The following is a 27906-nucleotide window of genomic DNA, read 5'->3' as shown; positions in this document are numbered from 1 at the left end:
ACCAATGTTAACTAGAAAACTATTTCAAGGTACGAACTTGAACCAACAGTCGCATAAAATATAACTTTTAGTCTACACGAAGTTGGAAAAAAAAACTACTTTTCCCATTCAAACCCAAAAAAAAGGAGCAGCAAATCCAAAATTTCATACAAAAACACCAAATTACGGCTACAGGAGGCCAACACATTCATAAGAATGAACCAAGTTGAACCACAGGTCCACAGATACCACGCAAAAAAGAAGATTCATATGAAACAAAAAGTCGTACATACAAACATGGTTGATACTACATGCCTCGAACAAATGAATAAACTTTACAATTTGTACAACTACAGAATTTACAGAAGCCATAAGATTGCTGCTTAAATACTAGAAATAGGATGCATGCGAATATACACATAATGCCTCAAGCTCCCTTCTGCGGCAATGTTTCAAAAGCAGAAATTGTGTTTTCATATTTGACACGATGTAAAGGCGCACCACTTTGCTTTATAGCACATGCCATCTTCTCTTCCAGTGGACAACGAGCTTTCAGCATCGAGAAGACATGGTTGTTCAATCTTCTAGCTTTTTTTGCACCATCTATCAGTTTATCCCATCCCTTGTTTCACATGCAGAACAGCCAGGGTTAATACTATAACCGTTAATCAATGATTTACAGGATGAAGAAATCCAAAGATTTATAGCAAGCCAAAAAATGTTACACATCAAGCAAGCAATGGTAGCAAGAGCTTTGAATGTGCAACACAAAATTGGTTTGTTTCTCAGAAAAGATCAAAGTATACAGTTTGTTAGTGCAAACCCTAAAAAAAAGCCAGAACACAGTGAAATATTTCAACTTCTCTGGTAAATTTTTTTATCCTCACTGGCATTTAAGAAAAACTGCTTTAGTAATCACTTGCATCTAGCTTTATCCGTTAGTTTTTGTGTACAAGAATGGCGTAGAGTTAACAACTTAACATGCGCACCTGCAAGTAGCTAGCACTTTTAGCCCTTTCTGAGGAAGTATAATGAGCAACTGCCACACTTTCAACCTCTGCAACGTTGAGGAGTTGATATGAGAAGTCAAAGAGTTCAAAGTGCATCTGCTGACCAAGCAAGTAGATTATTGTGCATCCTCCCCAGGCAACTGAATCACCAAGAACTTCACTCTTGTTCAGCGTTTCCTGACTGTACTCTTCAAGATATCCCTGGCAATTCATGAAATTTCAGTCACCAAACAACTCATTTTACAAATAACATGGAAGAAAAATATAGTTCCCAAGTGCAATGACAAACTCTAACACACATCGAACCAATTGCTATTTCTATTAATGTTCAGTAGAATTAGTTCCTCAATAAAAAAAACAAGGAGCTGACAGTCATAATAACACTCTGCAGTTTGTAATTAGTATATTATGCAGCTGAAGTTCACATTTACATATTAATGACTAACCTGCAAAACAATTTTTCTTTTTGCCATATACATTTCACAAAAACATTCCAGCTGGAAACAAACCACCAGACTAAATCTTCTTGTCGCTCATCAGACATGCACACTAAAGAGGACATATACCCAGCTTGCCATCCACAAACAGAAAAGAATAAGACATTGACCTTACAGGAATTAATGACTCCACAAATGGAGCTCTTACAACAACTGATTGCTGAATTTAGATTATATAACTTTGGTAGCAAATTCCAATCCATAAAAAAAAAATGCATAGATCACTATGTCCAGAAATAGTGTCACAAAAGTTAATCATGAAGATTCCTGCCGAACATGGCGGATATATCTTCATTACTAGGGAAACTTGAAAGGCCGTTGCAATAAAGAACCAACAAAAAGATGTCAACACACTATTTGAGACATTAATTCAATTCCTAAAATAAAAAATGTAATATTATCACCCAGAGAGCTAATCCAAACTGAAACCATCCCTTACTTCACTATCACAAAGGAGAAACACAAGGAAGAAAAGATGTCCCAATGGTAGCACAATTTTACTAGGCTGAAAGGAACTATCATCAAATATTAGGAGAGGATTGAGAATTAGACCCCAAGTAAAATTTGAGACAGAAAACAGTTTTCCACAAAACTACCAGCTATAGTTCAACCAATGCTCGTTCAAAGTTGATGAAAAATCTCATTAGATATATAAAAAATCCTCATGATGTCAACTTCAAGAGAACTTATGAGATAATATTAGTCAACGAGTTATCCATGATCAGTAATAAATAAATAATTTCCTTTGCATGAACTAACCAACTTTCAAAAGTCTAAGATCAGCGTAATTAAAGTTGAATACGCAGGAGTCATCTTACAAGCTGGAGACCACTAAACAGACGATAGAAGTCCTTTGCTGTTGTGATATCTATGAAGCCAGTCTTCGGAGTAGCATTCCATTTGCTTTGGTATTTATCCAACTCAGCACTGATAAATGCAAGACTATACTCCAAGACACTCCCAGTATGCAGGTTATTCCTGTAAAAGAGATCTACAAAAAACAACCAAGAAAGCGACTGATATTGCTAATTTCATCTCTTTTCTCACAGTAATAAATCTATTAAGGAAAATGAAAAACATTAATTATAATGATCAGATGTTAAAGAGAACAAATAGAAGCTTAAAATGCAAATTAGATTAACAACACAAGAATTTCAGAAGCAATCACTTTCCAGAATTATGTGATTTAGGTCTTCATTGAAAATTATACCCATGCATCCACAACAAAAATTAATCAATCGTCCAGGATAACAGAAGAAGGAACTTAAGATGTGTTCATCTATTGCCAGTAAACCTCAACTTTACAATCAGGAAAGTTTTTATGAAGTCAGTCAGACAAAACCAAAAAGCTTAAGCTAGCAAATCCAGAAGACATTAAAGCTAAATTATAAAAGTCCCCTCCCTTTCTAAATGAACCCTATACAGTGTGACAATGATCTCAAATTATCTAAAAGAAAAGTTTTTTAATTACCTAAATCTATGATGGAGAAAATGGTCCGAAATTCTAACACATAATAGGCTAGGTATGTTCTACAGGAAGCCGATCACTCATTGTTACTTTGGTATACCAGCACAAATTTGATACCTACTGCCGATAAGTTGTTTAAATTGGACAGGAAAATAATGGATTGCTTCCCCTAATCTAAGCCCCACAAGGCAATTTTTTGCATGACATTGACAAGGTAGAAGAGATTTTGGACTAAGAGGCCATGAGTAGCAGGTTGATCTAAAATAGTTAAATTATGATTAATTGTTTCTTCACAAGATCCAGCTCAGGATAATTTTCATTATGGTAAAAAAACCAGTAGAGCTTAGTAGTTGCAATAATTCTGAGAGGAAATTTTACAAGAGAATAGTCCCATAAAGCATCCTTTGGACAATCAAATGGCAATTTGCACAATACATTTTCTTCATAATATAACCAAACAATGAAGTGGCAAATGAACCAATTGTTACGAAATATGCCGAGTGAAAAAATGAAAAATGAAATAAAGAAAGGAAAATTCTATTCGAGGTCGAAATATGTTTCAACAATAGGAAGAGGTGCACCTTCAGATGTTTGAGTCTTGAAGCAAGTCGAGAGCGGTAAGATAATGCAACAATTGAACAGATTATCCAGAAGCAGAAGAATCTCTGCAATCAGTAAAGGGGAGGTGCAAGTGGGACTGCACTAAAAGATGACTTAATGAGTCAAAGATGAGAAGGCATAGTCGCTTTTCCACCGATGTCAATCTTGTGTGCTCATCCTGATTTATGTTTTCTTAATGCTTCAAACCATTTAAATTTAGTTTTGGAGCTTTTATAAATGTACATTGCACCATACATTTTCAGCTGCACACAATGACTGATTCAACAATTGGCCCGCTGCTTGGTTTAAAACTTTAAGAAGCAATATCATGTTTGGTGAGCAGTTCAGGTTGCTTAAAAGCAAAGCAACAGGATGCATTTAACTATGGTTGTCATGCATGGGCTGCAGGTGCTTGTGGCTTAAAGATTAATTCACATATGGCTTTTCATTTCACACTTTACGTGCTGTCACAAGACCTAGAAACAGAACAATTTGCATAAAACAGGCAGCCAGTACACTGTATAACATCAGTCACTCATTGCTGCAAACCAAAGTCAGAATTATTTATTCTAGGTCCAAGAATCTCATGAAGGGAAAGTCATTATAAGCCACCAGCTAAGGGACAACCAGAAATCATTACATACCAGCAGCTTCAGCCTGCTTTGATAAGGTTGCAAAAGATGTTGTACTTGGACATCTAGGAGATGATATAATTGCACTTGTTATAGATTTGAACAAGTCAACCATTGGGCTGTGTCCAGACTCAGTCAAAGCTTGTTGTATTTGCCCATCGTTTCCAGGAATTAACCCTAGCCAGGGGGCAATTTGCATAAACTGTGCTGTTTCAGCTTCTTTCTGTCAGGAAGTCGATATCAAAATTGTTAGGAAGCACCAAAAAGAACTGTGTAACATAGTTCTCAAAAGAACAGCTGGGAGAGTTCGGTGCTCATAAGAAAACAAGCAGAAAGAGTAACAGAAGAGGAAAAATAAGTGTCCACCTTCCATTTGAAGAGGGTGACTTGCAAATCGTTAGTGAGATATTAATAAGGTATAATTAACATGGGAACTACCCTTCAGAGATCCGTTTTCAGTATCCACACCATGGAAAAGATAACTGGTCTTCCACGAATTCAAAGTACCCCCAGTTTCTTTTCATGACGCAGGAGGCTATCAACTATTTTATCCTATAAAAATCAGAAGTAGAGATTGTCTAAATCATTGAATGTCAAGCTTCAATATGATTCTATGTCTTGTAGAGGTATTTTCTATGAGCATCATATGACAGATATTGAAATAAGGCTTCAAAAATGGGTGCTAGCAGCTGAAACGGATCCGTGTCAAGGGTAGAGAAAAAAAAATCATAGTGCCAACTCCAATTGAATATGGGGACCAATCCTAATTGGATTATCAAAATGCTCAGAACGATAGAATTATTTGCTTGGAATCTGTAAGGAAATAAAAGAAACAAAAAATACCACAACCACAAAAGTTACTGCTACTGTCAATACATTTTTCCCTTTACGAACTGGGAAAGCTAATTAGCACCTCAAGTAACTCAATGTTCAAAAGTTTATGCAGTTGGCAGCATTGCTCTTTTAGTTTAGTGTGACAAACAGGAACACCAGATGACCAGTCAAAATGATCTTCTACAACAAGCACTCGAGTCTTTGATTGCATCAACCACAAATGTCAGGCAACCCTTGAAAAAAAACTTATAGCACTTTGAAATTTGAATATAAGGCAGCAAGAACATAGTCAATCAGTTACTCATGACTTGACTCTTCCATCTCTAACATGGGAAATTTGAAGCTTTAATTCCTTATTAAGCTAAAGAACAAGATTTTATTTTCTTCCAATAGGGACTTTGTCATTTTTCTTTCCAGTAGCCAGTCATAACTATGAAATCAATAGTTTCAAACAGCACCAGCGTATCAGCAACCTGTTAATTACAGGGCATTGAAACATAACTATCTCCATGTTGCAAAGCAAAAGGCAAATGGAGTGGTCAATAACTCCTAGTCATACTAATAAGTAGGAGTTGGAGAAAAACTTGATAAATTAGACTAAATTATAGATACATGCCGTGCTCCTTACCAGTGCAATATCCAGAAGGCCCATCAAGCATATGATGATTCCTACTTCCTTTAAAACATTAAGAATTTCAGACCTTAGATCTGATTTTGAAGCCCAGTGCAGATGTTCTTGAACAAATTTCACACAACCTACAAAACAAAAATATCATATACTATCCCTCAAGCAAATCAATGAATTGACACTCAATAACAAAGTTCCAACAAACACGCACAGACAAAGTGGTCCTTGGCAATCTTAAAAAGGTAGACCCAAAAAGAGCATTGTCTATGATATAACTTAATGTGCTAAATGGAATCGATTAAAACTACATTCTAATTTCCATACACAAATTGCACAGAAAATTCAAGACCTCTTATGTCCCATTCATGGAATTCACACCTCTGCTTTCATGTACAAAAGCTTCACGAGCTTTCTAGGTCCATTCGGTGGAATAGTCATTTACAGCTTCAGCTACAAATTTCCATTTTCAAATCCAAATTTGTTTGCCTCTAAGATAATAGTAAAACAACATTGAAAGATATACAAAACCCTTTCTAACATCACTTATGCTTCATGAAGAGTAACTGCATTATTTGGAGAGAGAGAGAGAGAGAGAGAGAGAGAGAGAGAGAGTTTTCACATTTATTGTCTATCTACCTGGAATACCACCATCATATGGTAACAACCCAATTGACTTTGGCAGTGATCCTTGCAATACCGACAACTTTGGCTCAAGAGATGCAATCTGCATTAAGAAAGAGCACCATATTACAGTTACACATAGATTACTTTTTAGTATAACAAAGGTGTGGTGCCAAAGTGTTGAAGTATTTTGCTCCCAAAGAAACAACGTAAAGAGAAAAACAGGTAACTGCACAAGGAAAAAGGTAACTGTCATAACAACCTGAACAAAGAAGAGTTAGCATTGGTTTCACTTTTTCCTCCCAACTAACAAAAGATCATCCTACCTGACAGATAAAACTGCTCTATAAGTTGTACAAAGCAAATTATTCACCTTAGTTGTTAGTAGATCTAGCAGCCCTCTAATAAGCCAAGGTATTGAACGTGATCCCAGTAGTTTGGTGATCGAACACATGTGAGGTAATCCAAAAAACTCACTATACAATTGTGCAAATCCTTGATAGGCTGCATTAAGTTCCTGCTTGTAGAAGAATTACATAGAAATTAAGCAAGTCAACTCATATGTACAATAGTAATGGTTTCCAGAATTTGCAACAGAAGAGACCCCGTATCATACATATAGTTTGGTCATGATATACTCAACCAGCGTATTACCACTCTGGAAGTAATAGAAGAAATAGTATACAACTGAAATGAAAGAAAAACTACACTAAACGGACAAAGTTAACAATGAAAATAAGCATTACTAAGAAAAAAAAACTTGGACGCTCATCACATGCAATTCCTAGAGCAGCCAAAACATCAGACCTTTCAGTGACTAAACAATGATGAAGCTACAAATGGTGTTCAAGGCATGTACAGAAAACTGAAGAAATTCTGAAGCATCTAAAGAAAATCACGTTGGGACTTTTTTACTTGATTAATCAATGACATCCATTTCCAATGATTGTCAAACTTTAAGTGTGACAGCAACCAGGAAATCGCATATGGATTTTAATGTCAACTTGCAATCATGCTTATGGTTGTACAGAAGAAGGTAACTGGCCCTTCATATGCCTTACAGACCCAGATCTGAGGATGGGACTTAGCAACATCCCTGCCATGTGCATTAAGACTGGTATGGCTGCTTTGAGTCATTAAGCATCCTTAATGACACAATGCAGAGAGCATGTGTATGATTTTCGTGTTTGAAAACCTAGGAAACAGCTCAAATTATGACTTCTCAACTTATAAATACCATAATCGCAAACAAAAAAAGGCAAAACAAAAAAAAAAGAGAAAAACTCATTTCTCCCCTTTTTTCATTTTGGGCTTTTTTTTGTGTGTTTTTTTTCACGTAGTTTTACTTTTTTTTTTTTTTTGCGTTTTTCACTTTTTTTTTACATTTCCTTACTACCACATTTTTATTTTCACATTTCATATTTAAAATCTTTTTTATTCGTTTTAAAAGTTGCCAAGATTTTCACAAGAAAAACATCTCTGTCATATTATACCCGAGAAAAACTTCGGCATTTAAAACTTGTAAACGATGTTTGTGATGATGATATAGATTTTGCAAGTGCTTAAAAAAATTAATATTTTGAGTTTTTCATGCTTACAAAATTTGTTCTCCTCATAAAAAAAAACATTTATTGGGTGGTTCCTATGTTTTCGTACATGAAGATTACATCCATGAAGTTAGTTTCACAAAGAAAAAACAAGTATGGATGTAAACTGTAGCTAAATTGCATTTCCCTGAAGTGTATAGGCACCAATGTTGTAAAAGACGTATCATAACGTGCATCGGTCGGGCCGACCTATACATTGTGTCATAACGTATCGTAAATGTAGTGTAGCGTATCTAAAATTAATTTTTAGTTAAAAAAACAGAAAAAATAAAAAAACAGAAAAAATCAGGAAAAATGTATTCCATATAAAAAACACATCTCACATCAAGAATGTTACATCTCACATCAAGAATGTTCATGATTCATCATTCATAAGCTATAATATGTCAACAACACAATCAGAAATGAGAAATCATCATAGATTCAGAACAACATAATAAGCATCAATCACAAGTTTAAAATGTTTTAGATTATATCACAAGTCCACAACATATAATTCGTTACTGCCAAGTACCAAATATCATGATTACCATCAATCAATGATAATCATCATCATCTTCGTATTCATCCTCATTTTCTTTGTTTAGAAAACTAGCAAAAACCTCCCCCTCCGACAGCTCTTAGAGATGTTTAGAAAGTGGAAGAGAGGAGCTATTTTAAAAAGAAGCACAAAAAACAAGGTTTTTTCCATTTTGCTCCCATATCGTAAGATACGGGGGCGTATCGGCCGTATCGCACGATACGGGCAATACACCTACAATACACAGACATATCGTGTATCATAGGTGTATCAAATAGGTTTCTCGAACCTATACGATACGTATCGCACGATACGGGCCCGTACCATGCGATACAGATAACACTGATAGGAACAGTTCCCATTTCAAGATTCATTTTGCAAAAGGATTTTTGTCATGGACATACATGTTCACAAAACAAATTTATCAAAATGAATATCCAAAAGTCTTATCTAAGATTCTAAATAAGGCCTAATAGTTAGGTAGATGGAAATTTTTGTACCTGAGAGCCACAATAGAAGCTAAGTTTCACCAAAGGTAACTGTGGTTTCTGAGACTGATGAGACTTCCTTAGACGTATAAATCTCTGGGTAGTATTGCAAAGGACAAAATTGGGCAATAGGTCATTCTGAATTTCTGTCAAAATCTGCAAAAACCATATGAATATTAATTGATCTATAAATTTTCAAGCAATTGAAATTTGAAAGCAGTCAATTCAGGAAAATGAATTCAGTTAAGGGAGAAGCATAGACCATTAGATTCAGTTAAGTAACCAACATGCTTCAGGAAATTTTATAATTTTTTTCCATAGTAACATTATGCATTGGATTATGCAAGAATTAAACAACAACTTTGTGCAACCTATATTCAAACACATGCATATAGTAGCAGACAGGTTATGCAGATATTGGACGAGGAAATCTGTCAGTTGCTATGGCATATGCACAAAAATAAGAAATAAAGCCAGTTTTCATGGATTCCAAACATGGACCTAAGTCACATGGGTACTTGAGTAAGGTACACGTACCCGTGTCGCCGTACCCGTACCCAAAATGGGTACTTTGACACTTGGGTACCTATAGATCCAAATTGCTTAATTTTACTTTGATTTAATTTTTTCCACCTTACTTTTTATTCTATTCTTTGGATGTGAAAATTCGATTGTTGTTCATATTTGACTAGGGGCTGCTTAGTTGTCCATACGTTTAAAGTTTTTCATAGGTTTCTTAAACACACTGCTGCAAGAGCCGTTGATATATATTTTCTATGTTATTTATTTGTTTATGTTGATTTATATTCTTTATTTTGATACATATTTTCTAAGTATTTCTTATTGTTTATATATATATACGGCCGTACCCCCGCACCTAAGTTTTTTGAAAATGGTCAGTACCCGTACCCGCACCGGCACCCGTACCCATACCTATGTGACATAGACATGGACAAATGTTTTCCTTTGAACAAGTCTGTTGGATGTCATCAATACAGTTAAGGTACAAGCAATGTGCAGAAGGAAGCACCATAGGAGCACATTTAGACACTCAAATGCCATTCAGGTCTTTGTTAATGTATGAATATGTGTATATTAAGAGAGCAGAAGATTGGACCTATTCAACAGACTGATCAGGTGCTGACCTTGAAAGAAAGACACAACTTTTGGTTTTTTCCACAAAAGAAAATTGGAGGAAACATACTTTTATAGGTATCAGTTCAGACAAGATGGAGAAAGGAAGATGGAATGGAACCAAGCTGCACAAGAGAGCACAAAGATCTCCATATGTACGCATGCATGTGAGCATGTACATGTTATATCCCTCTGTATGCAAATGAAAAAATAATTGCCAATTTTTCATATTCCAGCTGCCAAAACCTGACAGACTTGATCAATTAAATTAGGTCCAAAAGCATCACACATTTGCCATTCCATGTTCTGTCACAACAACACACGTATAGTAACCTTATACCACGTCCATTTTACATAACCTGCAAACTCGTCCTAGGGATTGCATTTCAGCAATGTGAATCTTATGCTACATTTCCGAAAGAAGAGAGGCTGAGAGCGGAACATGGTCAAAAGTTGAAACAGCAGAAAGTGCCAAATGTCCTAGAGGTCTGGAACGCATTATTATTAATGAATGTCAGGGCTCTCAAGGGTTAACACAATTACAGCCAGAGCATATGGATATGTGCAAACAAGTGAATGCACAAAATAATCAGCAACTCTATTAAGCACAAGAATGATGCCATAAAAAAATGTGCACCAAGAGACCTCCTCACTGACTCATCCTGAGTTCAGACAACCAAAACAGTGTCATGTTGACAAGGTAAAGAATAATTAGAAGAAAGTAGGAAATATGCACGACTTTCACAAGGAATTATCAATGCATTAACAACTATAAGGTACATAGTGCAATTCATGCAGGTGTTACAAACAGATTAAAAAGAATTTGCAACACTAAACCTTCTAAAAGTTTGAAGGGATACTATCAGGACACAGAACCTGTGAAGAGACTCGACTAGAAAATGAAACAAGTGAAATGTTCTCCTGCATCTCCTTCAATATGAGAGGAAAGGAATCCAATAGAAGTTCTTCTGACAAGAGTTTATGAGCAAGTTGAAGGACATCAACGAGTTGTTGCAGTTCCTGAGGGAAGCTCAAATTAGCATGAAAATTTTTTGAAATATAATGATAAAAAGGTCACATACAACTTACCACAACAGCACATAAATCCTGTGTCTCAAACCTTTCAAACAAAAAGTCAAGATTCTCTCGAAACAATTTGTTCATCCGGTGAGCAATCAAACTTCGCAGATCTATGGTTCTGCCAAGCAGCTGCATTATGAAAGGCATCAAATCACATAGGCATACGTGTCTACACCCACATAAGTGTGTTTGCGTGTGTGTGTGTGTGCATAAACATGACAGAGAGAGAGACAGAGCGAGAAAGAGAGAGAGAGAGAGAGAGAGACTTACACACATGGATGTAATTCCCCCTTGTCATAGATTTTAAGGTTTCTCTTTTTTGCTTAAGAATTTGTGCCTACCTTAGAAGGCTATGTTAATATAGAGTGGACTCTAAGTACCAGGCAACATGAAGCTATTATCACACATGGATGTAAGAATCTATACAGTACATGCTTAGTATCTCGAAGCACCTTGATTATTCCTTCAAACAACTAATTGTAGTATTAACTGTCTTACGAAGCATCCAGGAGATATCAATTTGATGCCTATGCCCAGTTTCATAATATCAAAACAAGCTGCTAATATAACAAGAACCTTCTAGAATTCACTTCATAGTTCATAGAAAGTTCACTTACATGCACCATTGAATGTACTTTGGAAACAATACTCAGAATAGTACTAAAGTTTGACATTTTGCTGCACGCTATACAATTCAAACATCTATAGACTACTGTAACATACAGTCAAATAGAAAGCTACTGTTAGAATTACTTTATTGACTCATAGATGTTCTCAGCCATTTTTCTCTCTCAACCTCACACACACACACACAAACATGTAACATAACTAATCATGATTATCATGTAGAAAATCTCACCTTCATCCTCCGCATTTGGAATATGGAATCAAATCGTATGGGTGGAACATAATATTTGTCCGCATTGTCAGATGCAAATATAAATGATGGATCCAGTAACTTGCTGCAGGGAGAAAAGGAATAAAAGGTGAACTGAATACAGAAGATTTGCAGGATTAAGCATGAACATGTATAAACACATATTAAGACATGAATGTACCTTGCAGCGCAGCTCTTATAATATGTAAAAATATTCTCACTCACTTTGAACACCAATTGATCAAAGCAAAGATCTACCTGAAAACCAAAGTCGACAAAGAGAAAATGTCATAGTTACAGTTATCTCATACACACACAGATACACATGCAAGCACATTATTTTATACCTTGAACAAGAAAAGATACATTTTTTAACTTCATATAACAAACAAACAAATATAATCTTCCGTTCATTCATGAACAAAAATGTCAGAGTTCCCCACAAAATGTCAACTATCACTTGTAAGAAACACAATTACGGTGCTAGCAGCCTACAAAACCTGCCAAATATGAGCCAAAACTGTCAACACATATAGTCCTGGTTCTTCATAATAAGATAAATTTAGCCACATCTTTAGTTGGAAACACAAATTTCAGTTAAGCCATAAGAGCAAGTTTATCGTCATAAACTGGAAGCAATTAGTCTCTTCAAGGAATAATCCCATTTTCCTCCAAAGAAGTCCTGCCACCTCAAATCTATCCCAATGTGGTTTCCCATAGCACCAAGCAGATTCTGCAAATAAATAGTATCCTGCCATTTGGTTTACAAACACACTTACGCACTGCATACATACATATTATTTCCAATACACATTATAAATGGATTGAAATTCATCTTAAGCAGTAGATTCTGCAGAAGGAGCTCAAAAACGATGCCTAGCAGTGCCCCAGTTCAGGTTTCTTTACCTACAGTCTCCATTTTTTTTCCAGATCAGATTGCACTACTTCATTTGAGCTTTTCGCTTTGTGCTAAAACCTAGAGAAAACGATGCTCCACATGAACACAGATATTGTACCAATTGTTGGTGTGACATGACATGCTAACTTGGATAGTTGCAACTATGAATCAGTTGGGACCGATCAAGTAGCAGAATAGTGCAAAGCAGCTGTTAGATATGGTGAACACCATAACCAAAAACTCAATACAATATTTACAGCATAAAAGGATCAAGGTCAAATTAGCAGTACCAGAACACTTTAGAGTTTAGAATTTAGATAAATAAATTCCACAAAGATTTGGAGTCCCATAAAAGCTTAAACAAAGGCTCACCTCGGCTTCAATTTCATCATATAAGAAACGTTGCTTCAGAGCAGTTAAAGCATGCTGTGCAGAATCACAATATATATCAAATGGAATCAGAACACTTTCAAGCAGCCCTCTGTCTTGAGACTCGATCACATGATCCACTAGCATCCATGGAAGAGAACATTCGATTGGAAACTACAGAGAGCAAACAAAAATATATTATTAACTTCTGGGGGATAAGGAAAGTACTTCAAGTTTGGATTTGCCATCATAGGCTTTTAGAAAATACAGGCTAACAGTCAGAAATGTTGATAATCATAACCCTCTGACTTCTAACCAGAAACTCGATTTACAGGAAGGGAACATGCTTTCATATGAGAGAATAGAAATATATTCCAATTTGCTCATAAAAATTTGTAAATTGATGAACTCAACCAAGGAAGATTGACTCTCCTCAAAGGTCATAAGTCCAACTTCCAATCCAGATGGATGGAGCTCTTGTTGGCAAAATTCTCTCCCTTAAAAACAATTGATTCTCCTTCACGTGGCACCAGCAAACGTATGGAAAAAAAAAAACTAATGGTACTCCTAAATCAATACATAGTGGCATAATTATTAAATTAACTGTGAAAAGTGTCACTTAGCAGAAGTACCACAATTTTACCTGAATTACACGAGATGTCTCCAAATAAAATTCCCTAAACCACAGGAATCCAAGATCTGTTAATGTTGCAATTGTTGCTGCAACCACCAAAAAGCACTTCACTTATATATATTCCAAGGCACCAATACCAAATCAGAGAGAATAAAGCAAAGGGAGTAGCAGTATGAACAAATAAGACAACAGAGAAGTTCTGGACTCGATTCTGCTTGCTGACACACATCCATGAAGAAAAGCACAAGAATCATGCAGAAACACAAAACACAGTACTCCAAAAATTTGAGGATGAACTTTGAGAGGCCTTACAAGGCGTATTTTGCATGAACTACAGGAACAGCTAATAAGAGCAACTCAGAAGAAAAAACAAGGATGATGTAGACTAGTTCTTTGCAGCAAATAATAGTTTCTTTTAACCACTCAACAAGGATCACTTCTTCTCATTTTCATATCTTCCACCTTTTAGCCCAAAATAATGACAAAAAATTAAATTCTCTTCATAAGTCCTCATGCAAAAAAATAATAGAATAATAAAAGAAGACTTTCGATCTTTTGCTTTTTCATGCACTGGAGTGTTTTCGCACTCTGTACATTTAATAAATTACAGACCATCTGTCCCACCAATAATAATCCTTTATCGCCATTCATGACTATACTAGAAGATATCCAGAAAACAACTTGACTGAGTTGCAAAACAATAATATGCAAGAAAAAAAATGTATGAAAAGCAAACCTGTGTAATCCATAACATGCAGGAAGAAGCTAAGTTTGTGGAAGAATGATTCCAGGAGTTTTAGTTCACTAGGTGGAATGTCCAAGCCACTGCTTCCAAATAATCCGCTAGATTTCCTTAAGTTACCACCAGAAACAAGTTCATGAATTAAAAATTGCAAACAGTGCACCTGCCATGAAATAGAAAATTATCGATGTCACAGAAGCACATGAATGCATGTATACTATATGACAAACCACAAACTTGCAGAATATGGAATAAAAGGAATGACATGTTAAATAAAGGAAAAAAAAAACATTTTACATCACATTTAATAAAAAATTAACTCCAAGTTTAAAAAATAAAAATGTTGCTGAAGCTATAGCTTGTTTTGCATACAAGCATTTCTCCTCACTGGCTAATGATCTACCCTTCACAGGTCATCTGTACACAAATTTTAACAGAATGAGCTAACAATTTATATATGATTCAACTTGTACTTAATATCATGCTAAGCAGCACAACTGCAAGACAGCAAAATTTGAACTTTGAAGTAAGTGCCAAAAACCAAGAATGAGTTTATACTACTAGCAAATGCAACATAGGTATCTTTTTAACAGCTAGAAATAAATAACCATGAGAAATATAACAGCATATGAAATGAAAGCAAACCTGAGCTGCTGTTGGAGCAACTGCCCTTGGGTGAAAGTTGTTCCCATTGCCATCCTCACCTGGATGCTGCACCGATGGCAACTCAACTTCTGGGTTGGCTGTGTTTGACATCCAATCTGCCGAAAGTGTCCGCATATCAGACAAAATCCTGCAATTTGGAAAATTTCATTCAAACAAAAAACCCAGGATATCACCAAAATCATTGGATCAAAGGAACACAATCTAGTCAGCCTTGTTCATCATATTTATAAGAGTACGCTTACACTTTTTAAACAAGGATACATACAATCTATACAAGGGTTCTTTGCAACAAGTATGATTTATCACTTACTTACAGCAGCTATGATTTGGATAGAAAACAGAATTATCCTTATATAAGTTTTTTGGTTGCACACTTTTGTAGGTATTTCTTTGAATTTTATAGGCACATAAAAGCAAAATCTATAGAAAAAAGAAGTGGATCCAATTCATATGCAAAAAAAGACAATGTTACCTAGAAAGATCCTTTTTCTTCCTAAATGTAGTCCTTAACATGATTGCTAGCCGATTCTGCACAAAATCTTGGACCTCACCATGAATTGTTTCCCACAAAGCATCAGCGATTATGGTATCACATCTCTGCATCATTGAACCAACACTTTTTATGTAGCTCACAAGCTCAACCAATGCTTTCCTCTCTTCTGGACTATAGTTCCACCGGACAACCTGCAGAATAGCGAAAGCACTTTTCAGAAGCAATTAGCCAATAGTGTTTTCATTTGAAAGCAGCAACATTTATTTGAATATGAAAGCTAGAAAATGCTCATCAGCGCATACGTACAGCATTCTCTGAAACTATAAGAAAGACTAAACTATCTAAACATATGTTGTCTACAATCGAGACCCACAAATTTCCAAGTGGTCCAGTAAACTGCCACTGGAAGAAGCATTTATCATTAAAAAAAGAAAGAGAAGTGTTTCAATAAGCTAACAGGAAAAAAAAAAAATCAAACATAACTAGGTGCATTACTAACACAGTGTCCATCATACAAAGTTTTTACTTATGACCAGTATAAACTTTTTTCAGGAAAAAAGGTCCAATTTGACATGAGCTGAAAGCTTGCATGTTAATGCGAGGATTTCCACACGAAAGATTTTGTTCAACAGTCCATCAAGTCCACATGGTATTGTGGAAGGGAGTTACAAAGACCATTTTCCTCAAACATGCATGCATAGCCTTTTAGGCTAGTACAAACTGGTATCAAGGGCCTATTCTTAAACATCTAGATCTATTAAATTCATGAAAATTTTGCACACATTTTACCTTGATGCTTGAGCAAAGTAAACTTAATTTACCACATCCCTTTAACTCAATGGCACTCCGTAAATGATTTTCTGGTCAAATGGTTAGGAACTTAGGTGGAGGAAAACACACACATGAGGAGACATATACATGCAGAAAAATGTGAAAAAATGAAACCTGAATCTTTTTTACCAGTCATTGAACTTCAACAATGGTAACCTGAATATATCTGGCATCAAGTCATGAAGTCAATGTGATGTCAATAAGCAGAAAATAAAAACAGATGAAAAGACCTTTTCATAGTCAGAAAAAGAGGTTGATGTCTCGTGCTCCTGTGGAAATATATCTTTGCAGGGATGAGAAAACTTCCATGCACACTGCTCCCAAATACGTCCAGTCCACTTGCTAAGAAGCTGAACACCTTCGACAACCACATCGTACATATTTCCCTTAACTTCCCTGCACCACTCAGAATCTGATGCATCTGACTGCTTCAGCAATACGATCTGGAACAAATTTGAAACAGAAACTTTAAAAGTGCCAAGACCATATGCAGCAACCAAACTACCCCAAAACAAAGTGCAGCTAACAACCCCTCAACAGCCATGCCAAACCATGCAGAAGAAACAGAAAACAAAGTCACAAGAATGAATTACTAACGCTGACACAGTGTCTAATACAAACATAAGAAGCACCTGATTTAATGCAGACGCAAACCGTACAGCGAAATCGTCATGCTCAGTACGTATAGCTCCAATGTGGTTGACTATTAGATAATGTTTCTGGTATGTACGCAGATAAGGATCACATTTGCAGAAAAAGAGACAAGTTCAACTGAAACTTAAAGTGAGGATCCCAGAGAAGAGGTAGTAAAACTAGCCAAACTCCTAAAATAGTTAACTGGGGCTAAAGACCTTTCCATTTTTTCATCTAAATAAAACAGAAAATAAAGATCTCAAGATCCAACAAGGAAGATATCCAAATATTAGTAGCAAAGATACACATCTATAAAATTGTACAGACAGTATAAGACTAACAAAAAGGATTTCATCAAGAACATATAGTTAACGGATATTCTACTTCTTTTTTCAGGAAACAACACAAAAGCAATAAACAGAAAATAGAGATAGTGGTTCCTAGTGAAAAAAAAGAACTGAAGAAGCTAAGCACAAAGGGGACACGAGAAGCAATAATGTCTCCATGAGAAAATATTATGACCTGACACATCTAGCAACCGAGTTCTCCATTTTGGCTACAACCAAGGGTGTTAAGGTGTATCACAGTATTTTTGGTCAGACAATCCTCACCTAGCATACATTTTTGGGAATTCATGGCCGTCAGTACTATCTAAAAGATTTTGGTGATTACGTTGTTGGATGTACATGAACTATTCAACACACTATCATAGGAAAGAGAACACAAGACGACTCAACAGAGCATCAGTCAAAGCATATAAACTGCATAGGATATTCTTGTGCCTCGCGGGGAAGGATTTCATGTGGTGCAGGTAAAGCCAAAAGGCGGGTTTGGCTTGAGAACTTCTGAAAGTACATTGCTAGCTCTTTCAGCATTGCAGCAGGAGAAAGATGAAGGTCTGGAAATGCAGGGATGACAGGATCATTCTGCAAAAAGAAAAATAAGGCCCTTAATATAGACAAGAAAAAACCAGAAGGAAAATGCCACATTCAGTGGATATACTACACAATCAAAACAAGATGTCTGGATAGCGTAGAACAAAGATATAAATATAATACCTTGAATATGCTAACGAGACGATTGATTTTAACTCTTTTAAATAGTGAATCACTATCCTTTTCAGATGCTGCTGCTAAGACTACGAGCACAGGCAGAACACGCAGAAGAGCATGGCGCTCTGGGAACAGAAGGGTAAAATCCAACTCCAGAGTCTCAACACAGAATAGTAAAAGAATCTGAAGAATGTCCTCCATGCTATCTGTTAGTCAAGAACCACAAGTGCCGGTACTAGTGCTATCAAGATCTGAATAACATAAACTAAACATATTGTCACCTTCCAAGTACCAAAGAATGTATTAGAAATGTTACCATATATGGTTAAAACAGTAAACTCGTTGTTCATTTTTTAACAGAACAACATATCCAAAAAAATTAATCAAAATCAGATTTTCCCAGGTTCCATAATAGAAGTTCATTTATTTCCATAACATTTCTAGTCGATTTAAGGATGTATATTGGTCCAATGTATAAAGAATGGATACTTGTTCACACGAAACATTTCCACTTGTAAGTTCAGCAGAATAGCCCACCTTGTACTCAAGAATATCTGCAAGAAAAGAAAAAGTTAGATACCTAATGTGTTATGCAAAAGGAAGAACTACTAAAGCTTAAAAATACTTGATGAACTGTTAAAATAGGAAAGGACTTCCATGAGTATCCCTAGGAAGGCAAGCAATGACACTAGAGAAAAGGATTGCCGTAAATTCCATGAACAAGCTTCTACTTATATATCTCACAAGAGAATCCAAGAAAATTATTGCAAAATGTAGCTCATTTGCATCAAAGAGATCGATAAATAAAATCCAGTAACCTGTAAATCATCCAATTCGTCCCTCATTGAATCAGTATCTTGCCATTGTGCACTCACTTGAGTAAATGTCCTGTACTCAAACAAGTCAAATGATACTCTTTATTCAACAGACAATAATACTCACATTGCTCACAAACATTATCAAAATATATTAGTCATCAAATCAAGATACGGAATGCATCACACCACGCACAAATTTGATATAGCAAAACTAACAAGGAAACAGTGGTTTTCAATATCCAAAGGACCACAACTGATCAACCATGAAGTTACGAGGTTGGAAATTGGATAAGGTAAAATATTCACAAACCATGCAAAGCAGAAGTAACCATTAAACTGTAAAAACTCCTGCTAATAGATTCAATAAAATGCATGGAAGTTGGAACTATAATCAACTTTGTTGAGGGTGTCTTATGCAATAATGAACCTGACACAGAGGTTTAAGCAAAGAAATATCCATACCTTTTATACCATGAAAAATCATTGGGTATACTAGCTTTTGCATTCTTAAGGTGATCTAGAGCCACCAGAACATCAAGCAACTTAAGTATGGACCTGTGATGTAAAAATACAACCAGAAATAAGTTCTTCAAAAGTTCTTCAAAAGAGAATCTAAGCAAGCAAAATATTTGTATCAGAAATCTCATAGGGAACAATTACGAACCAGATGTAAAATTCCACCATAAATCATATATTATCTGCAATTAGATTGATTTTGTTTCACTCTGCTTACCAGAACGAGATTCATACTTTTGTTCCGTATATGTGACAGTGTCACCATTTTCAGGGTGGTTACTGCCAAAATCTGGCAAGCACTTCACACGTAACCTATGATAAATGGGATATAAAAGTACCACCAAAAAATTTGTAGGATCGAGATGAAATGCAGATCCAATGCAAGAACAGTTTTCCTAAAATGCAAATTATGTGTTTTCTCCACTATCAGATTTTACTGTTTATGCTCAATTTAAGAGCTTAAGATATAATTCAGAAAACACTAGTTTTCTCGAAGCCTCTTGCTCGTATTTCTCATCAAAGGGTGTTATTCTATAATGTCTGCCTAGCAGGTCTCCCGCTAACCCGAGCAAGCATTCAAACGAAGGTAACATAACCTATTACAGCTGAGAAGACTAAAGGCCGAAAAATAAGATACCATTGACAATATAGTGGATATACACAAATACGAATTTGTGCCTAAGACGTTCAAGTTGGGAAAAGACACCCTATTCCAAACTTGCTGATAAGTTCTCATATCTTTTATCATCCAAGTATCTCTTGGTAAAAAATCTCCAGGTTGCGAAATGCTACATGAGTTGGATGAAACGGACAAGGTTCAATGGTTTCACATATTAAGTGATGATCAAAGTTTGTACTTTGTACACTTCAATCTGATGATAAACAAGAGCAGACACAAGAGATACAGCAATGTTTCACGACACAGGAAGCTTCATTTTTGCAACTTAGAAGGTACATACTTCAACTGTGGCTTCTTGTGCACTAACAGCCACCAGCTGACACTCAGCCTCCGCATTCAGGACACCATTGGGTTATTACTTGTTAGGTTACCTTCACCTTCATATTATGTAGACTACCTTATCAGGCTCCAGCCTGCAACAGCATGTATCTCTCAGATGAACATCATTCTTAAAAAGGAGTAATTTCCTTGGGCTTCCTTATGTATTAGAATAAAAGATGACAAAGTATTCAGTAGTCTTACATTGACAATTTTTGTACTTAGCCAACTTATTTGCTAGGTCATAAATGAGAGTTATCCAAGGACTAATTACATCATGTACAACTGGTCATACAATGTCAACTAAACAGGTTTTATGATGAAAAAGTATTAACTAGGGGTACCAAACATTCTCACAACAAACTCCTTTTTCTATTGCCCAGCAGATGATGGAGCTGGTATTGCAGGTTTTTCTTGGAGAATTGATTTACTATATATAGTTACAATTATGTACACGATCCTTTACAGAGGGAGGGGGAGAGAGAGAAAGGCGGAAATGCACACTGAATTTCGATTAAAATCGACAGTCAAAATTTCATTAATAGTGCCCCTTAATTAGATATTCCCGTTCTTTTTCATTTGTATATTGCTAAGTGAAAATAAAAAATCCAGCCATATAACTTCTGAAAATACATCCTTGATGTAGATAAAAACATAACTTCCAAAGCAAAAGATAAGCTTTTAAACATGTATAATAAAATTTGTTACCAGTTTCATGTGTTAAAGTTAAAACCAACTAGTTGAACTCTTTTAATCATGTCCATACGGCTAGGTCTATCATGCTGCATGTGTTAAATTAAACAGCATACCAAATGTGGGTGGTGGTGGGGCCATTAAGGCGCCTTTCTGGTCTTGAAAAGCGTTGCATGTCAGCTGCAAGCTGTATCAGATATATAAATCATGAAAACAATAAAAAACAAAAACAATATTATGTTAAAGCTGGCTAAAATATGTTGCACAAACATCAGATAATAATGATCAGGAGAAAACATGAAGTGCAGAAGTCTAATTTCTTAAAACAGAAAATTACTGAAACAAATACATCTGCTCTTGAAATAGACATAACAAGTTTTGGTGAGTCTATAAACATCACAGAATAAGTTCCTTCTTTTTTTTATCAACTTTTCAGGACAATAGAGAAGCATTAAACATTAAAAATTATAACAGATGTACATCTAAAGTCTGCGTCAACAAACATAAAAAAAAATAACCAACTAAAATCACAGTAGCCTATTTATGAGTTTGTTTCCAACTTTAAATTTGCATTCCCAGTAAGGCTGGCTTTGAAAAGAAACATAAGGCAAGTACTTGGATCATATGCACACATCTAGACCCAATTAGATTCTCCACTTCAACTATTACATGGCATCCCCTGATTGGACACTCTGCCATTGGGAGAAACTGTGGGTTCATCCAGGACCAACCGCACGGCTTGCCAACCCTTTTTAGTCACACTCAACCTTGGATACATGAGATTAAGCAGAAATTCTCAACTTTTTCCTTGTTCATGTAGCAGTGATCTTTAGTAATCTTTCTCCCATTTTACAAAAGTTAGTAAGATATAAGATGCATTAACTAGCAATGCAGTTGGGAAACTTGTCAAACAGGGAATGACCCGCTGATTTCCCTATGGCTAATCAGACTATGTAAAAGTTTTGGGTGAAAAAGATGACCCGCTGATTTCCCTATGGCTAATCAGACTATGTAAAAGTTTTGGGTGAAAAAGCCATGTTTTGAGATGGAGTATCCAAAGCAGTAATCTAGAATCTAGATACATTGTCAAGCACATTCAGTTTGCATATGATATAGTCATAGACCTCCAGCTCATACTGCAATACCATTTCATATCTAACATGCCAAAAACTTTGGTCTGCCAACCATCTCAAATAAACTCATAATTCAATGGACTTAAGTATGGTGTATATTTGAACAATTAACTGCAACCAACAGCATCCAAGTCAATTTACATGATAACATGATAAAAATCACAACCATAGGACATCATATGTTTAGCATTCTTCAAAATGGAAATAAGTCAATAAAGTTTATATTTCCATCTTCCACAACCCCCTTGTCACATGTGTTGCCAAGCCACAAAAAGCTAAGAGCACGTTTGGAGTATATGGTGAAAGTCAGGACCCCCTCCAAATGCCATGGGACAAAAGACATATAGCTATACCAAGAAACTGCATCTATTGTCATGAGCAAACAAGGCATAGAGTCCAACTACATTCCATCAGCCTGAAAGTTTGTCAACCAAAGAGCAACAAACTTAAGAAACTAGGAAAATATTATCTTGCCCTCAGCTAACATAAGCCGCTTATGCTCCACAACTCACCTGACCATGCTACCAACAGATACAGCCAACATTTTGGAAGACAGATGATCTAAAGCAGAGGATATTTCCAATAACGGAGGTGGATGAAGTAGAAGCCATCTACATGCTGATGTGATCCACAGAAAAAGAGATAAAAATGATTTGGGGGGGAATACTATAGACTTTATAGGTAAAGAGTGTAAATAGAAAGTTACTGACCAAATAATGGGAATAAAAAGCTGCATAGTAGTATGTAGCAACTAGCAAACAATTAACCAAGAGAAATATACTGGCAAAGCTACGACTATAAACTAGAATAACACAGGTTTCGTTGCCATCAGTGCTGAATTTGACAAATGAATGGCAGGAAATATTTATATGCTAAAGAATGTGATCTTATGAGTAGGCAGAACATAATGTGGTGAAAGATGCTCTATCCAAATTTTTACCACAAAAAGAACACAAATCCATTTTTAACTGCAAAAGGCTATCATTCTTACTGCTTATCACAATGATCATCTGTGCAACAAGTGTTATTTTTAGTACAGTTAGTATACCAGAAATGGTAATAGTTAAACAACTTAAAACTACCTTAGATGCAGCCGATGCTTGCCAACGTTGAATTTCACGAAGACGACTCATCTCCAGATCAAGAACTTGATAGGTCTCTAGGTATAAATCTGCTTGGCTTTGCTTCATAGATTCCGGCAACTGCATTTGTCCTCAATATGTTTGTGCAATAAAATTTGCAAAAGCTCACCATCAGCAAATATCATGTCACCAATTGAGGTTTGCTGCTTATTATCCACCCATAACATGATTTTGCAACAAAATATTAAGTAAATCCTAAAAATGGATACAGCAAATAAAGGATCCATTACTTAACGAGCAGAGATCTACACAATGTGGCCTTTCCTCCAGGAAGGGAACAAAAGATATCATTGTCTCAACTAAGCATCTCATCACAAGTTCAAGTTCAACAAACAACTTTAGATGAAACATATATGTAAGTAGTTACAAATTCAACTGACAACGCAGTTGACTGAACTATTCTACGCTATGTAACATACCAAGAAGCAGACTAGTGAGTTTAGACAATTAGGCTGGGTCAAAATTCTACACTCAGATCACTAACTGTTCATAGGTCACAACAATCACAGCTCACTCACTAACTGTAAGCTATGAATAAGCGACTAGTATAAGGAAAGGCACTGGGTTGAAAATAAACACAATAAGTATCTGCATGTATGCCTCCCAGCAAATAGTTACTGTGTCTTTGTCCATGTGGTGCCTGATAGGTTCAGCATAGAATATGATTAACAAATGTACTACTACTAACATAAGAAAATTCAGGTGATTTCAATGTGTTCTATGTGTTTCTGTTGTATCTTCCTGTAGGCACCATGTGGCATTATTTTATAAATGTGTGCCCAACTATGAGGAGCTGGGTCAGCTATGAAAGCCATCATCCTATAAGATGTAAATAAAAACTTCCAAAATTGCTGCCCCTGACCATAAAGTCGGCCCACAGCTGGCACTCTACCATGTCTTCTCTCATTCAATCCCTATTCAGGTTCCAGCTCTAACTTCAAGTCAACTATCAATATTCAACTCTAAAGTACACAACAACATAAACAATTATCACAAAAGAATCAACAACCTGAGGTAGAGCCTTGACACAACTGCGATATGTGTAAAGCACAGCTGACATCTCCTTTCCTTCTACAGTAAGTGAATTCTGCAAATATTCATCACGAATTCATGAACATAACCAAATAATTGCCTTCGTAAACCTAACCAAATGGGCATCAAATTGTTAGAGATGAGAAAATGTATCCAGTACACGTTAAAGAACCTATGCAAGATGGATCTAAAGGAGGAGAAAACTCTATTTTGAATAAAGTTCGCAAACTTACCACTGCACATCTCAATGTTTAAATAAAGTTAAATGACTACCAAAAGAGCACACATGAATATGGAAGAAGAAAACAATTTTGTACAATAATTTTCTTGAAGGACCATAATAAAGAATACCAGAATAACAGCATACCAGCTGGTTGATGGCCTTCGTGTCTTCCACAAGTGATAGGCGGTATGCAGACACATCAGCATATTCTTCAAACGGAAAGAAGTTAAAGTGAGACATAAACACATGATATATCTGTAGGAATATAAGTGATGGATTTCTATGCACAAATTTTGGACTGAAGTCAGAGAAGAAATATGTGATACTTTTATAATCCCAAAGAACAATGTAGTGAATACCTATAGGACTGACTGTTGCCTGTCGTTCAGTTGACAACAAAATATTGAGTCCTTGAAAGTCTGGTTGATCATCCTGAAAGACACAAATACAGGAAAATGGCTCATTGTTGCTGGAAATACAGCTAGTAGATGCTTATGTTTATCTTCTGTTTGACATATAAGATTTCATTATAAATGAAGATAGACATAATCTATTAAAGTTGCTGAACACCAGACCAGCTACTTTTGTCATCTGAAGCATATGTCTTAAAACCAAAACACAAATCTGGTTGTTCATCATAGCACATGAATTTTTTTTCCAAGCCCATTGAATTCTAGATCTGTTGCTAGCATTGTCTAGCCAATCTTCTGTTCGTCTTGCAATGACTAAAAATTTTGTTCTTTTTGTGCTTGAGAGCTTGAATTTTGCAATAAAATAGGTAATAAGGTGCCGCCATCTCGTGTCTACGGAACATCACATTCACTTTCTCTTCTGTGGCTCATTTAGCAAATAGAACTGGCATAATGGCATTCTATGCTTTATCTATTTCTAGAGCAGTAAGATTGAATTTTCCTTCGGTGAACAAACTCCCCATAATTTTCAAAGCGCCCTCTGGCTATACCATGTAGCATGCAATTTGTTTATAAAATCTACCATGGCTATCAGCATTTGAGCATGATAGCAAGAGTGCATGTCGTATTTGGTAATGCCGTGTCAAAGATCGGTCTCCAGTCAATCTTAAGCACATCTCTCAGCTTAGTGCGAGATGTCATGTATTATACCACACCAACATATAACAGCATTTCAGTTTCCTTGAAGACTAAAACAACATCAGAAACCTACCTCAATCGTTCCACCAGCAACCTTCCTGAATCTCTAGAAAAAATCATGCGCTCCAATTATCGCCAAGAGCTAAACTAAACTTTCTTCTCTACTCTTCGGGGAGAAAAAGTTGGGAATTTCATTATACGTTCCATAATGCCTCTCAACCCGTATCTCGTTCTTCACTATGAACGTCAGTTGAACTCCATTTTGGTTACCCTTCCCGTCTAGAGTGTCCAGTAGGCAATACCACGTCAATGGCGACGTCGCTGTCAGTACAGTCTAATGCAATTTGAATCGTAGAAGCACTCAATCCAACGAACAGTTGAGCAAAATGAAAAAAATCCAAGAAAAAAAAGGATCGTCGAACGAACACCAAGAACCAGATGCATCCCACTAAACCGTCAAACCCGCCGCGCGCTTTCGATGCATGAATGCGAAGCAAGATCGTGGAGCATTACCTCTAATGAGAAAGTAGACAGTGCGGCAATCGCTTCTTCGACGGGAACGGCCATTGCTTTCCTCCTCTTTCAATGCGATCTGCCGTGCGTTCTCCAAGTATAGAACGCAGCAAGGAACGGAACCAAGAAACCCTAACAGAAAGCCGATCGGAAGCACCTAAACAAACAGAGACAGAAGCCTGCGCCCATGTCATCAACAATCTGTTCAAGTAGAAAAGTGAAAAGAAGAGATATAGAAGGACAGATCGTCGAGACGGCGAGAAGGAATCGGGAGCGAGATCGGGGAAAGGAAATGGGCGGGCAGTCGGTTGAGTAGTGCTGCCAGTGAAGGAGAACGTTGCAATCCAAAATGACAAATATACCCCCGACGATTTAGGTATTCCAGTTTTTTTTTTCTTTTTGGCGGGGCGTCGATGCGATGGTGGTGGTGGGTGGTGCGTGCTGCGTAGGGTCTAAGCGAGGTCTTCGGGCGCGTGAGACGCAAGGAACTGGGGCTCCTCTCCTCTCCTTGACAGACAGAAATCATGGCATGGGCCTCGCCCAGCGGTCGGTTTTCCCCGTTAATTTAGGGGCATTGCCGGCACCGAAAATATCGGTGAAAATATTTGTTCAGAGTAGATTCTCAGAGTACTCACCAAGAACGATGACGGAGGACTCCACCAAGGAATGGAGGACCCCACCAGGAAACGGAGGACTTCACCAAGAAACTGTCTGATATTTATCTTCTTTTGGAAAGAGACGCTTAATTGTCAAATATGTTTGGAAATGATCAACGAGTGCGTGAATGGCCGGCTGCAGATGAGATTTAAATCAAGAGTACTCACCATGACGGAGTACTTCACCAAGAACCTGTCTGATCTCTATCTTCTTTTGGAGAGAGGCTGCAGATCAGATTTAAATCCATGGTCGATACCCATTTTGGAAAAAAATTGACGGCAATTACTTGCAGCCAGCCAATTAGGATTAAAGATCGAACGTTCATTCGCCAACTCTCAGCTCTTCGCTAAAACAAGATGAACCAACATAAATCTAACTAAAGATTTTGTATTGTTTTATTGTTTTTCAATTTTTTTTATATTGAGGAAAAGGGATAGAAAGCCGGTGAATTAACGGGATTCTCACCGCTCGAAGTGGCCATGTTCGTGCGTATTAAAGTACAGTGCAAATGTGCAATTGACTGCGTCAGCAACAACTTAAAGAGAGTGGCTTTCTTTCAACATTTCCTTTTGAAAGAAAAAGCCTTGACCAAATAAATAGATGTCAAAGGATCGAATTTAAATAGGATATATGTTTTTTCAAATATTCATATATTCGTATTCAAACTCCAGCAGCAGCAGCAAACCAGGGAAAGAAAGCCCTAGCTACGCGTTGAAATCCAGCAGCTGCAGCAAACCAGGGAAAGAAAGGCCACAGAACCGTAGTCATCCATTGTTAACC

At 36.5% G+C, this 27906-nt stretch overlaps 1 protein-coding gene across 1 annotated transcript; it reads right to left on the bottom strand.

The window, feature by feature from the left end:
• Positions 1 to 162: 162 nt before the first annotated feature.
• Positions 163 to 26965, bottom strand: LOC116252541 (protein PIR). Its single transcript, XM_031626887.2, has 30 exons — positions 26470 to 26965; positions 25207 to 25279; positions 24992 to 25056; positions 24602 to 24679; positions 23533 to 23652; positions 21434 to 21504; positions 19574 to 19666; positions 19112 to 19181; positions 18783 to 18847; positions 18300 to 18495; positions 18016 to 18167; positions 17241 to 17334; positions 16839 to 17051; positions 15757 to 15968; positions 15264 to 15411; positions 14613 to 14781; positions 13886 to 13962; positions 13246 to 13416; positions 12157 to 12233; positions 11958 to 12060; positions 11108 to 11227; positions 10895 to 11038; positions 8897 to 9040; positions 6643 to 6786; positions 6285 to 6372; positions 5649 to 5776; positions 4199 to 4409; positions 2305 to 2477; positions 969 to 1190; positions 163 to 601 (listed from the first exon to the last, which is right to left on the bottom strand). Exons 1-30 carry the CDS (start codon positions 26521 to 26523, stop codon positions 407 to 409), a joined length of 3870 nt encoding a protein of 1289 aa, XP_031482747.1. The 5' UTR covers positions 26524 to 26965; the 3' UTR covers positions 163 to 406.
• Positions 26966 to 27906: the final 941 nt, after the last annotated feature.

The sequence above is a fragment of the Nymphaea colorata genome, chromosome 4 (genome assembly GCF_008831285.2).
Source record: "Nymphaea colorata isolate Beijing-Zhang1983 chromosome 4, ASM883128v2, whole genome shotgun sequence".
Lineage (NCBI taxonomy): Eukaryota > Viridiplantae > Streptophyta > Magnoliopsida > Nymphaeales > Nymphaeaceae > Nymphaea > Nymphaea colorata.
This window is presented reverse-complemented; position numbering and strand designations above follow the sequence as displayed.

What these genes read in the sequence shown, in the direction of transcription:
- LOC116252541 (XM_031626887.2), bottom strand. Translation starts at nt 26,523, where the DNA reads ATGGCCGTTCCCGTCGAAGAAGCGATTGCCGCACTGTCTACTTTCTCA. An exon ending in GATTTTTCATGGTATAAAAG is followed by an intron (nt 19,182 to 19,573) that starts GTATGGATATTT and finishes GTTTGAGTACAG; the next exon opens with GACATTTACTCAAGTGAGTG. An exon ending in GCCTTCTGGATATTGCACTG is followed by an intron (nt 4,410 to 5,648) that starts GTAAGGAGCACG and finishes ACTTCCTGACAG; the next exon opens with AAAGAAGCTGAAACAGCACA.